We start from the raw sequence: 13,911 nt of genomic DNA on the forward strand, positions 1-13,911 counted from the left end.
CCTGCCAGAAGATTGGGCGCGAGTGGGAACAGCTGATTTGGGGCATTTATGGCTATATTTTGAAGTCCACAATTTGTTTTGGGTGAATTTTGGCTCCCTTTTGGTATGATTTTGGCTTTCCTAATTTGGGCCTAGACATGACCTTGCCAAATGAAAGCCAGATTTCGGCCAAAGCGAAGCCAAAAGATTTTTGCTATCTGGGAGCCGAATGGCTTTACAACAAAACCATAAAACAATACATAACAGATACATAACAAACAAATACAATTAAAAGTGCTGCAGTGCTGCAGGGTATTTAAAAGCCTTCCAGAAATACATAGAAAGGAGCAGACAGAATGAGTACACCTAAGAAACAGTACTGCCCCAGTCAGAATTGAAACGCCAATCTAAAAAAGTGGGTCTTAAGCTTAAATTTAAAGGCTGAAATCAGTAGTGGTGCAAATGAATTAAAATTATCTAAAGGGGCCTCAGTTAGCTCACAAGATAAAGTCTGCTCCTCATGTCCAAAGGCCAAGGGGTCAAATCCAATCTGTGGCCCATTGCGTCATGTCGTCCTCCCTCTCCCTCTCTCTCTCTCTCCCACTCTCCTGTCACTCCTCTAGCTGTATCTGTCAAATAAATAATGATTAAAATGTTTCTACAGTAGTCCAGAACAAACAAAATATTGGCTCTACATATGCGTGTTTTCTTTAGCCACTACTGCTTCTCCTTAGGAAGGCGAGTGTGAGGTGAGGAGATTGCAAGGCAACAATTACACTACTAAATCCTGCACACTGGTCCTTTAAGGAGATGTCATTATATAGCTTTATGTGTCCATTGCTGAATGTGTGCAACAGAATATACTATACTATCATATACTACTATACTATATATTGTTCAGATAACTTCCCTACAAATTGTTGATAATATAGAATTGACAATTCAGTTGTTTATATCTTTAAAAGTCTTTCTATTATCTAACCAACAATACACAATTTTATTATTATTATTTATTTTTTTATACAATTTCAATGTCAAAATTTGTCAAAATCCACATGGAGGTTTTAGTCCGTTCAGCATCTGTATTACCTGTGTTGTTCTGGACCAGCTCATAAGCCTGCATAGGGTCAGTGAGAGGTTAGCTGACAAAGCCGTGCTGGCTGCAGGAGCTTTCACTGCAGTGTGAAAGCCTCAGTGGGAGACGGGGAGATGACACAATTATGTGCCACTCACTTTCTATTTACTCTCACCGGATTCTTCCTATTGCTTCTGGAGGTGCAGCAACACTTATTGTGAGGGCCTGTGATTACGGGTTCAGGAACAAAACAAGCTATTTGTGGTGACACTAATCTAGGGATTTTGACTATTCTGGCAAATGATCAGCAAATATAAGGACTGATCTGCACAAGTCTAGTTTTGCGCTGTAGTAATTTCACAAGCAAAGAATATATTTTCTTTTTAAGTGTTTAACCTTTTGATTTTCACTAGTTTACTAGATAAAACACCTATAGTGCCAGTCATACAACTGAAAACTTGGATCTAGCTTGCTCTGTCTCACCTTAGTGTACTTTCTTCTGGGTAAATTTGTTGTGTTGTGTTATTGTTTAACATATTTTCCACACTAAATAAAAAAAATATAAAAGCAATGAAAATGCAAAAATGCATAGACATTTCCTCTCTTATTGTAGCCAAACGATGAACTCTCAGGATGGATGAGCAGAAAACACCTGTAGTCTCACATGCATGTGTTTTTGCTCATACATAACTTACATTTACACCATTATCAGAGATTTATTGCCTTTCATTTGTGAAAATCTAGTGAATTAAGATCAGAAAAAAAGTCACAAGAATTCAACTTTTTTCCAAGTTTTCTACAGCTAGAATAACAGAAGATAGTTATTCACCAATAAAGAAAAGATGGCAAAATAGTTCCCTTTCCGCATTGAAGGGATTAATGTCAGTGTCAAGCACAATAAAACATCCATGGTATGACAGGAATGGGAAATTTCTGCTTCTCATTAAACTAGTTCCATGTAGTGTTTTAAATAATATGTGTTGTAGTAAGGCACACAGTAAATGCACAGGCGTGTATCAGAGAAGCTTCAGGGTGTGCAAAAGATCACTCTTGATGATTTTTATGGGAAAAAACTAATTACAATACAGTAAAGAATAACAGAATATATGTGAAAACTGCATTTTAGAACACCTCTATAAACCTCCAACAAACCATCAACTACATCAGAAAGTAATTCTAAATGGAGTACATTAAATTATAAAACAGGTGCTAACATTTAAAACTCTAACAAAGTCTAACAAGTGGATTTAGAGAGCAGAGAAAATAGAGGCCTTCGTCCCTTTGTCTAAAGAAGTCCTCATTAGAGAGTTAAACCACACTCTTTGTTAGGAAATGCAGGATTTAAATAACAATAGCAATGCTAATGGATCCATTTACGGCTGGACAATGGGAACCTGTAGGATGTTAATGGGTCACTGAGACTGTGAATAGCCCATCACATGAGTCAGCACAAATATTTGGTCAGGGAATTACACAACGCTGTAGTAAATGTATCTCAGAAGTGACAAGTTGATCCGGAGCATGAAATATTGATTTGATATTGTTTAAATAATACTATATTTAAAATACTGCTTGGGTGTCTATTTGATCAGTCTATACTCATACTGAATAGTTTGATCTGGTTTTGACCACAATCAACCTCATATATTATAATTTCCTACTTCACCTTTCTGTGTATTGTTTGCCGTTATTTGGAGTCAAAAACTGGCCTCATCAAATACAACAAATAAATGTTGCGCATTGGACTGCTTGTTCCTGAAGGATCTAAAGATGTTTGTATTACCCATGTCACATTAGGGGGAAAGGGAGAGTGGCTTGTCACCTCCTGCTGTGACACCGCAGCTTAGTTAAACGAAGCCTGTTGCTTCATGGTGTTTATTCATACCTGAAAAGCACAAAGCAATCCATTATCACATGAACAAAATGTCTGCTGAGATGACAGCATGCTAAGGAAATGTCCTGTGGTTGAGCCCGCTGTGCTCTTAAGTTCACCACCATGATGCAAATCCTTAAACTGGCCATAGAGGACCAGGAGTGGAACATGATTTTTATGTTTAAGTTACCATCTAACTGAGCTTGATTTTTCTTTAGTGTTTCTGCAATGTCATATATAATGCGACTGTTTCTAACAGGAGACATACAAGCCCCATTCATCATTTGCTTCGTGATCATTTCAAACACTAATTAAACACTACAAAGATTTAATGATTACTTCACATCAGAGCTGTATAGACTGCCTTTGCTGCTGTATTATTTGTTTGCTCAATTCTGTGCACATAGGCCACATACTCACCCTTAACAATGCAGAAGGACTAAACCTTTATTTCAGATTGCTTCAACACAGTCCAGTGTGGTCCGGGGGAAGAGAGGGCACTTATTGTCCACTAAGGACTTTGCCACATTCATTTGAAGAGCAGCCCTCTCTCATTTTTAACAGACACACTAAACGATGGGCCCCAAACAATACAGAACAGATCCCTTTATGCACACAAGTGCTCACCGTTTCGGCAACCACTGTGTGCCCTCCACCACTTCTTCTTCTTTTCAGATACCTGCACATAAGTGAAAGATGTGGAGGACACAAAAGATATTCTCAACTTTCCTTTTCTCCCCATTCTGTGAAACAGGCCCATTTTAAAGCTTTTATTTGTGCAAAGCCTCTCATTAACTTCGCTCATGCTGCCTCCCTCGGCTTGCCATTGCTTAAGTACTGGGTGTTGTAAAAAAGCTACCAATTAGTCCCTCATCAGCTCCAATTAGAGGAGACAAAGCCTGAGTAAAGATAACTCAATGAGAGGGAGAGGTGGAAGGGTAAGGGCTGTCTACGTGTGTTTTTTGTGTGTGTAGGTGTGTGTGTGCATGCTTGTATTTGTGTACATGTGTGTAGCCCTGTGCCGGCACAACATAGTTTGTATTAATTGAGGAACTTGTGGCCATTCATTTTGACCCACTGCAGCACAGGTCCATTCACTCTCCAGGCTCCTCAGCGGACCCTTTTCTGAGGGCCAAGTGTTGTTGTGCTGGGAAGACAGGCCCCCCAGGAGTCCCAGAAAGAGAGCCATTCAATCCTCTCTACCTGTTTGCAGCATATAAAGCACTTAGGACCAGGCCGATCTCTCATTATTGTCTCCTTCACTCTCAATACTTCCTTAAACTTAGGCTCCGACAAGAGCAAGCCCTTTTAAAGGGGGGAAATAGGGGATGTATGTTAAGGGGGTGCCTTTCGCCTCATTAGAATTGAATTTGCTCTGTCTTGTAATTACGTCGGAGGGCAACAATGTACTTGTTTCATCATAATCTTCACTGAATAGAGGGTTTTTGGGGCAGTTAATTTGCAGCTCACACTAATGCATTAATTAATGAATTGGGTAACACTAATTTTCTCTATGCCGCCTCTCTCTGTTTGTTTCCTCCATCATTTTCCAATAGTTCTGGGCAGCCGCTACTAATAAAATTACCTCATTAAGGCCATTATTGCAGCACAGTAACTCACTAATTCATTTGCTATTAAACATTTTCTTTGGATGGGGGCTGGGTGTGTGATGGTTCCTATTCAGCGTTGCATCTTTTTGTGGGTAGTTCTAAATAATGAGGGGGACAAGCAGGGAGATATAATTAGGAACAAGGGGGCACTTCAGCAAATATTTGAAATCTTTTAAGGCTTGCTCTTGTATGATGGTGATTAATTACTTCCACAAGGGATTTTGGAGAAATGTATTGCCAAGTTTTTTCCCCCCTGTCTTTCCCTGGATGAGATGACCAATGCTTGTTAAAAGGATGTGCACAGGACTTTAATTTCGGCCCCTCTTTAATCAAATGCAAACCATGACATGCGCTGTTCTCTGAAAATAGGCCTTTTGTCAAACAAATGCCAACATGTAAACAATGATGGAGTGTTTGATGAACGTGGCATGTGACTGTTTTATAGTAATGCTTGGCATGCACAGTTTTTGTTTATTTTGTTGATGAAATGATGATAATATTGATGGTTATGATGACGCAATTGTTAGTTTTTAGATATTGTTTGATTGTTATGTTCTCAGAATATGTAACAAAGTTGATGAAGATGATTGCTTTGCTTCCAGAAATGAAATGTAACAGATTATCACGACGTGGTCACAATAATTACTCTGACAGAGACAGGCCAGGTGTATTAAATATGTCTTTTTCAGTTAGTATCATTACTGGTGGCCGGCAACCATGTTGTCAAACATCTTTGAGAGGAAAGACGTTAAATATTGTTACATAAGATTAACTGAAACCAGACATCACCCACACCGAGTGAACATCTCCACAAAGCTTCATTCATGATTGTGTTTTGATGATCTTCATGCACTTCTGTGTGAACTACCCTGCAAAGTTTAATGAGTTCACCAAACTGTGTGTGGTGCATCATTCAGAAGGGTTGTAATCGCACAGTTCATGCTGTATGACTGACATATGACTGCCACCTACTGGATTGAAAGGAGTACTGAATCCAGTACCAAGTATGCAGATCCTTTATATCCATTTATATAAAAGTAGCAATAGAATTGTTTAAAAATACACTACTATGCATTTAAAATTATATTAAGCTGAAGTATAGAAAATAATATACTTATTATGCAGGAATGCCCCTTTGAAAGGGTTATTATATATAATTATATTGTAAGCAGCATTTTAATAGCTGATCAGGACTAATTTTAACTATTGTACATTCATTCATTCATTTTTCAAAAATAGGGTTGAAGCAAAGTATAAAGCCACATTAAATGAAAATATCTTGATATCTCAAAAGTACAAATCCATTATCACACACTCCACTTTATCTGGTGTTAAATACAAAATCTAAATTCCGATTGCATATCCACCCAGACAAAATACAGCAGCTAATGACTCACCTGAGCTGAACAATGGAGGAAGCAGACTGTGGACTGAGTTACTGATATTCATCAGTTCATCACCAGAAGTATTCAGATGTTTTACTGTATTGTACTTAAGTAAAAGAACTTGTATCATTTTATACTACTTTGTATTTTTACTGTGCTTTAGAAGGAAATATTCAGATTTAGATCAATAATGTAATAATATAATCAGCAAATGAATTATGATGTATAAGTCCTTATTAATCCCAATGGAAATTCACAGGCTACTCTGCAGTATATATATAAAAAGTTCCACTCATTGTATGTATCAATAATTATAATACAATAATATATATTTTTTTTTGCATTCTGCACGAGTACTTCTTCGACCACTGAGTAAAAGTACAAGCAAAATGTGCTTTAGTAGTAGACTATCAGAAGTAAAGGTATTTATAATGAAGGAGACTGGAGTAAGTTTATCTCTAACAATGTATTATATTTTATAAACTGATCTGATTTTGTATTTAAATCTGCAAAGTAACTACAGCTGTGAAATAAATCAAGGGGAGTAACACAATTTATGATGTTATGAAACCACAACACAACACTAAACCAGAAGGTAACCAAGGGAACAAAAAAATAATTTAGTATCAATAAAATTAATAATGAGCTTGAGAATTCAAAATGATATAATTACTATAGTAATTGTTCATATACTCATATATACAATAGACAGGTTAATTAAACCACTCCACTGCTGTTGTTCATGAAGTAAAAGACTTGGATCACTGATGATAAATACAGCTGAAGGTTTCTTGAGCAGTGCTGTGAATTTTATTGCTTGTCTTGTAATTCACGCTCAAATTTTGGTCAAGTTCCTGAGATTATATCTGCAACTTCCTTTCATCCAAATAAACGACAAAGTGAGATAAAAGTTATGAGTAAGAGAACAAAAAGGTGAAAGAACAAAGTTTATGAGTTTAGAAAAGTCCAATCCAGCTGGACGCCTAACAACAAACCTTTACTCTCACCTCGGAGGTCAGGCTTTTCCAGCTACAACTTCACAGCCTTCAGGATTTTGTAAGCTGTATCCTTATTGGTGACACTTCATCCTTGATATATGATCATATATATCAAGCATATTGTAATTTGTTAGAGATGCATTAGTCAGTCCGTTATATTTAAATGTTGAGGTATTGCTGAGCAAAGAACCTGGCAGTGCAGTGACCCAAAATTGTGGAGCTTTGGCTTTGAGAAGGTCGCCCTCTGGTGGAGCAGTCCACACAGCCATCCAACAGCTGAGTGCATACAGTCAGAGAGACTTTTCAGGAAATGCTGACAGTGTCGTGCTAGAACTGGAGCTGGGCAAGCGGGCAATCTAACTGGGTTTTGCAGGCTCTCACAAAATGACAGAGGTGAAGAGATCAAAGAGGATGTTAATGAAAGAAGCCAAGATGAAAAAAGGAGAGTGTGACTGAGCAAGAGTCGGACAAGAGTAAACCTGTATAACTCTCAATAATACTTGTGTGCCTTTTTAATCGTGCAAATCTAGACATGATTGTAGCAATCCATTCATCATCTAGGGTTTGGGTGGCTCATAGTCATTACACAATTTGTGAGTAAAATAACGTCATTAAGTAATGAGGTAAACACTGCTTTCATGAGAGACTTGTTTAATGTGCTGTGAAGGACCAATTTCTTTTTCTGAAAATGTCAAATAAAACATGCATTTACACAGTCTGCTCATTTTGTTAAAAAATATTCACACAAACTCTTGTATATCATACAAAAATAAACATCTGTGATAGAAAAAAAGGGCATACAGTACAATCTGTTAAATAAAAAACAAACCATTTCAGTATTTACACCTGACAAAAGTATTTGAACCGACTCTCTTTAAATATTCCAGTCAAAGTCCGTCCTCTCCCGAGCTGGTTTCTTCTTCCTGTTCCTCTTGGACCCCCCGCCTGTTCGAGGTGCAGGGTCCTTGTAGTCCTCACCTGAGCCTGTATCCAGATTGTCCTGGTTGTCCTGGCTGTCCCTCCAGCTGTCAGGGACCACAGGAAAATCCTCCCCTGGAGAGTGAATTGGCCGACCGTACACTTTGCTCTGCAGGTCAGTGATGTCGTTACGGATGTCCGCCATTAGCAGAAGCAGGAAATCAAAGGAGCCCGGAGGTCCCTGGGAGTCGAGTGCAACAAAAACAAATTGTTTAGTTTATTATCTCACAAATTATTTGTGAAATACTTATTTTAGCACTAGTTTATTATCTCACAAATTATTTGTGAAATACTTATTTTAGCACACATTTCATGGAAAGATTACATTACTCCTGCATCTGAGAAGATTATCCCAACAGAAATCCAGCAGACTGGACACTAGCTACTGAGCATTTCTTCATGATTTGTTAACATTAGCATCATCAGTGTTTATCTAATGGGATAATGCTTACTCTATACTGGATACTATTTACTTCGAGCTTGACAGTACTGTCCAGTGTCTGTTTTTCAGCCATGCTTTAGTTTAACTGAATTGTTCTGGATAATGATAACAAGTTACAATAGTGTGGCATCAATATGGATGGCCAGAATCTTACTGGTGGTCCGACGGGCCCAGGAGCTCCTCTATCCCCCTGGGGAAGCAAAACAAATATTTAGCCTAGATGAATTACAATAGGGGGGAAAAGCATGAGAAGAATTCATATTATTCTAGTTTTTAAAGAGCTGGAGGCAGGGAGAGAAAACTAAGATCATGATGAGGGTAACCACAAATAGTGAGCATATAATTTTAAAGAAATGTACTGTGTAATCAGAATCAGAGATTAGATTAGATATTGGACAGAAAATCAGACTAGATTTTGTATTACAGCCAAAGGGCTGGTTTGATATTTTGGGAAATATGCTCATTCACTCTTGCCCAAAGTCAGATGAGAAGGCTGATACTACTTTTGTGTCTGCGTGTCAAATGTGGCACTGCAGCTGATAGGCGATTATCTTAATTTAGCATGAAGAATGCATCTTGTTGTATCTTGTTTATGTAATTCATTCACCAGCCTGAAATATAAATAGACAAGTCAGGGTTTTATGGGAAGCTCAGTGCTGGAACTATTTCTTGTAAACCAGTCACTGCGCACAGAGCCTATATGACTATACAAATAGTTTAAGGACGTAACTCCCTGTAAAACCACAACCTGTCATTATGATTTGGTTTTGTGTACGGATTCAAAGGGCCAGTTTGTAAGATTTAGTGGCACCTGTGTAAGCAGCTGATTACAACCACCTCACCTAACTTCACCTTGCTAGTGTAAAGGAGAAACTACAGTGGCCACAGAACACATGAAGTTCGTGTTTGTTTGTTTATTCTGGTCTACTGTAGAAACATGGCGGTTCAACATGGTGGACTCCTCTGTAGATATAAAAGTCGCATTCTGTGGCTTCATGCAGCAGAGACATGGGAGTGGTATTGATCTAATTTTCAACAAGAAAGCAAATAAAAAGTGCATTTCCTAAAATCTGACAGAGTACATGCTGTCCATATAATACTAAACATACAGTACATGTAGCCTAACTGTGAAATATCATGGGAGCCTGTTGACCTACAGTACAGTAGCACACACACACACACACACACACACGCACATTGACCTGACTACTGTGGTTGTTAGCTGGGCTCAGGGTCACACTGGGGCTGTGAGTGTTTTGGCAGATGGTTTGGATTTGTTACTCAGAGAGACAGATTACCATCACCCTCTAATCTATCCACACAAACATCCCAGCTGTACCCAAAGAATACCAAGGTACAAGGTCAATAAAGCAGAAGCACCTAAGTTGTTCCATACGTGATGTACAAGCTAAGCAAACAGATCCAAGAGCCAATACAAGACCAGGATCTCTTCAGCTTTTATACCTTATACATCCCTTAGTCAGTGTTACACAAAAACGTATCATTGTTGTATCATTATTGACCAAAATCACAATAATCTTGAAAAAACAAGCAAGTAATGCTGTAATAAGTATTAAGTCAGCCATAACTAACCACAGGTTGCAGATCTCATCTCCTAGGAGGTCTCTTGTATGATTTAAATTATAGTTTTGTTACTTTTAGGTCTGATGTTATTTTCAAGTCTGCCATATATTAACTGTCCAAACTACCTTCACTTGAAGCTCTGTTGATTCTGACATCCTGCTGGATGAAGAGAGCTTCAACCGCCTTTCAAGGAAGTTGACCTTTATTTTCAAAAAGCCTCAGCTCATCTTTGCACCACCATTGTTGCCATTGTATTTTTCTGACCTAAGCTGGTCTTTGATTTGGACAGAGAATTTTCATACAAATGTCAAAAACACAAAATCATATGTCACTATAACCAGGCTTAAATTTGCACTGTGTCTCCTTAATCTGAGGCTTAAACATTTACTGGAGCCTCTTTTTTTAACACTTTGCCTTAGGCTTAGAAAAAAACATTCCAATTACTTTAAAAAAAAAAGGTTACTGCCTCATGTCAGATAATGTACATGGCACTGTTCACAAAATCCATGGGATAATCAGACAACCGCGATAACACAGAGATGGTCAGGAAGATAATGCATGCCACTTGAAAAGACTGTTGGCTGTTGGCCTCAGCTCGGAAAAAACTTGTTTGCAGGTGAGATAAATCATGTTCATGAGAGATTATATCACTCCAAACAAATCCTCTGATAGAGATCCTCTGATAAAATGTAAACATCATCTCAAGTTGGGTTAAGAAGCTACAACTTTGCAGGTTTGATCCAAGATTCAATTATTTGAACCTATACAGCTACTCAGATACTAAAAATAATGCTCTGCTTGTGTTCATGAGAAGCTATTCTATCAAATCATGCTCTTTTGTTTCTTTTTTTACTACAATACTCAAGAGATTTAAAATTGCTGCTTGGCCCACCAGTCTTCCTCTCTCAACTTGTAACAACTTGCAGTGATCGAATCATCTGCAAGGACAAACTCAAGCTGAGGATTTGTACCTGCCTTGTGGTTTTCACTCTGTAAAAATCTGTTGAGGTTGAGAACAATTTAGCTATTGCGAAATATCTTTTGACAGACAAGGTGTTGGCACATGAGCCAAATGTATCTCGTTAGTACTTTTGAACCTTCGGCACCAACTTTGTTATCTTTCCTTTGATAGAGGCCATGTTCATTGAGCCAAGAGTCTAATTCTGCTGCCAACATGAATGACTCCTCTGCCTGAAGCGACTCCTGTTCTACACAGTAAAAAAAAAAAAAAGATAGTTTCCTCTTGTGGAAAAGTTACGTTTTGAAAATGACAAAATAGCATGTGGTCTCACCTTTAAGCCGTCTTTTCCCGGAGCTCCTGGAAACCCCTGTTGAACGAAAAAAATAACTGCTGTTTCAATCATGTTTGAGTCAGTTTCCTTTCGCACTCCAAAGATATACATGTCAGGTTTACTGGATACTATAAAGCCCATGAATGTGAGTATGTATGTGACTTTGTATCAGAGGTTGTTTCAAAGAAAATAAGTTTATTTGAAATGTTTTTAATTCAAACCCGACATCTTCATCATGCTCTATCAACAACGATTATTCATAATTAACTTTGTGCCTGCCTCCAAGCCATTTCTGAGTGACTTCAGCTTGGTGTGCTTTGATCTCTTTCCTGGGATAGTCATCGTTAAAGAAGTGTGAAGACATTGTATAGGGAGCCGGGCCAATATTAATATGATCGGTACCAAGTCTGTGAGTCACACACTGCAACATTCATCATCTCTGAAACCCTGACATGCAGTCAAGATGTGCATGTGACATGGTGAGTCTAATCAGGTTTTAGTGTGGTGAGAAAAACAACTCACTTCTTGTCACACTTCACTAGCATGTGCACTGATTAAATGTATTAACAGGTCCTGAATATAAAAAGTTGTGAATTAAGACACACATCCAACTGTCACGTATGTAATAGGTCACTTTTCATTGTAAAAACAATGTTCTAGACTTGGTTTGGCATCATGCAGCTCATGTTCTGATTGAATGCAAGTGTTGATGGTCTGATTTATCAATAACGAGATTGCATAAATACTCAAAACTAGAAATATGTCTCCATGGCCACATCCTGCACATTCTTGATTCAGATCCCACACTTTAAAAAAGAAGGTTCACACTCGCAGGCAAGACTGAGCGCTGTACAAGAACACGAGCGAGCCAAGGAAAACAACCAAAGCTGTAAATGGATTCAGCCTTCTCTGTTGTTGTTGCCATTACCATGTGTCATCCCTTTTTTCACCCAGAAAATGTGTGCGTTTCTTTAAGAGGGTGAGTGTCGGGATGGTTTCTGAAATCTGTCAGTTGGTTGCGTCCTACTCACGCTCCCTTCATAGATAAATAGATAAATCAATCACTGCTCTCCTGAGGTGTGTCTCACAGTGCAGGATGGTAATATTATCTGAATCCTTTTTGCGAGTAAAACTATAATCCCAAACAATATGAAACATAGTCAAAAGTATTTCCAGGTTTTACTGCATCCATTGCCGTCATCCAGATTAATTTAGTAATTTTGCCGTGTGACACGAAGCAGAAGTGTGGAACTGAACCAACAGAAATCAAAGACAAAGATCGATGTAAGAGGCTGGTGTACTGTATCCAAGTATTACTCAGAGCAGTGGAGGTCACAGTCAGAACACACACCCTCATACTTGCTGATTGAAAGCCTGTGCTGTTATATATGAGGAATAAAATACATCTAATGTATATAAAATGCAATATTTATTTATTATTATTACATTTCTTTCATTTGGGATGTGCAGATTCAAAACACATTTACATCTGTGAAAAAAAGGGCATATATTAACTGACCACAGGTCCTCGGGGGCCTCGTTTGATGTGGGACAGGTCTGGTGTGGGTCCAATAGGTCCCATAAAGCCCCTGGGACCAGGAGGCCCAGGAGGCCCCAACAATCCTGTAAGTCCTGGAGGGCCCTCTGGTCCTGGATCTCCTAAAACATTCCAGACCGATATTAGATAACTAAAAAGAACTAAACCCAAAAAAAGGGGTCAGACACAGACTGTATGATGACTTTTCCAGAATAGATTTAAATACTCTTTTTAGCCATGATTGTGCCGTGGCTCCAGAGATGTTGGTCAGATGGTCGGTCCACTCTGTTCCAGACTGAAATATCTTAAGAACTATAAATGCCATGAAATTCAACTCCCCTGACTATTCCTCTGGTGCCACCAGCAGGTCTAAGTTTCACTTATCTGATGAAAAATCTTGACATCTAACGGACACATTGGCACTAAATGCTGCACTGACATTCTTGGCTGCTGGATGATGAATCCTGATGACTTTAGTGGTCCTCTGACTTTACTTATATGTGCGGTTTTGAGTGAAATGTGTCGACAACATGAATAAATTATGAATTAATTAATGAATAGATAACCATGAAATTTGGTACATATATTCATGCCCCCTTTGTGATGAATGGTAATAAGTTTTGTGATCCTTTAACTTTTTATTGGGCACCATCATCAGGTCAAAGTTTTAAAATGTCCAATAGTTTGTTTTATGACTTGCAAAAATAATGACATTCGCATCAGCCTCTGCTTTACTTTTTGTTTAGTGCTTCATACATCCCTGCTGGATGCAGGCCAGTTTCTTTATGCAAAGTCTGACACTGTTTTATTAGTTTTAGCTTCATGTGTTTTACCTGGAGGGCCAGGGAGACCTGGAGGCCCTGGTAAAAATATGGGCGATGTCAGGATTTTCTCGCTGGTCATCTGCTCTGGGACATCAGCACTGTTTGACAGCATGGCCATCTTGAATTAGAATGCAGAAAAAGATGACTGAGTGAGCAGGTCAATGAGAAGTCAACAACAAAAATGAGATGAATGATATATTGAATAAAGATCATAGCCAAAAAAAATACATCTCTCATGGGATAAAAGCTTTTTTTCCTTAATTTGGAAGTGATGTCAAACATCCAAATGCATACCTAAGCAATTTCTTCATTTGGTTGACATTCCTTACACACT

At 38.4% G+C, this 13,911-nt stretch overlaps 1 protein-coding gene across 2 annotated transcripts in view; it reads right to left on the reverse strand.

Moving 5' to 3' along the window:
• Positions 1-7,554: 7,554 nt before the first annotated feature.
• The window catches only part of ccbe1 (collagen and calcium binding EGF domains 1), a 36,158-nt gene continuing 29,801 nt past the window's right edge, over positions 7,555-13,911 (reverse strand). For both annotated transcript variants that reach the window (XM_010742408.3, XM_027282284.1), the window contains exons 7-11: positions 13,587-13,695; positions 12,736-12,875; positions 11,217-11,252; positions 8,495-8,530; positions 7,555-8,079 (exon numbers count right to left, since the gene is read on the reverse strand). In XM_010742408.3, the coding sequence (XP_010740710.2) occupies positions 7,795-8,079; positions 8,495-8,530; positions 11,217-11,252; positions 12,736-12,875; positions 13,587-13,695 (606 nt within the window). In that variant the 3' untranslated portion in view covers positions 7,555-7,794. The remainder of the gene's footprint in view (positions 8,080-8,494; positions 8,531-11,216; positions 11,253-12,735; positions 12,876-13,586; positions 13,696-13,911) is intronic.

This window comes from Larimichthys crocea, chromosome IX, assembly GCF_000972845.2.
Source record: "Larimichthys crocea isolate SSNF chromosome IX, L_crocea_2.0, whole genome shotgun sequence".
NCBI classification, from domain to species: domain Eukaryota; kingdom Metazoa; phylum Chordata; class Actinopteri; family Sciaenidae; genus Larimichthys; species Larimichthys crocea.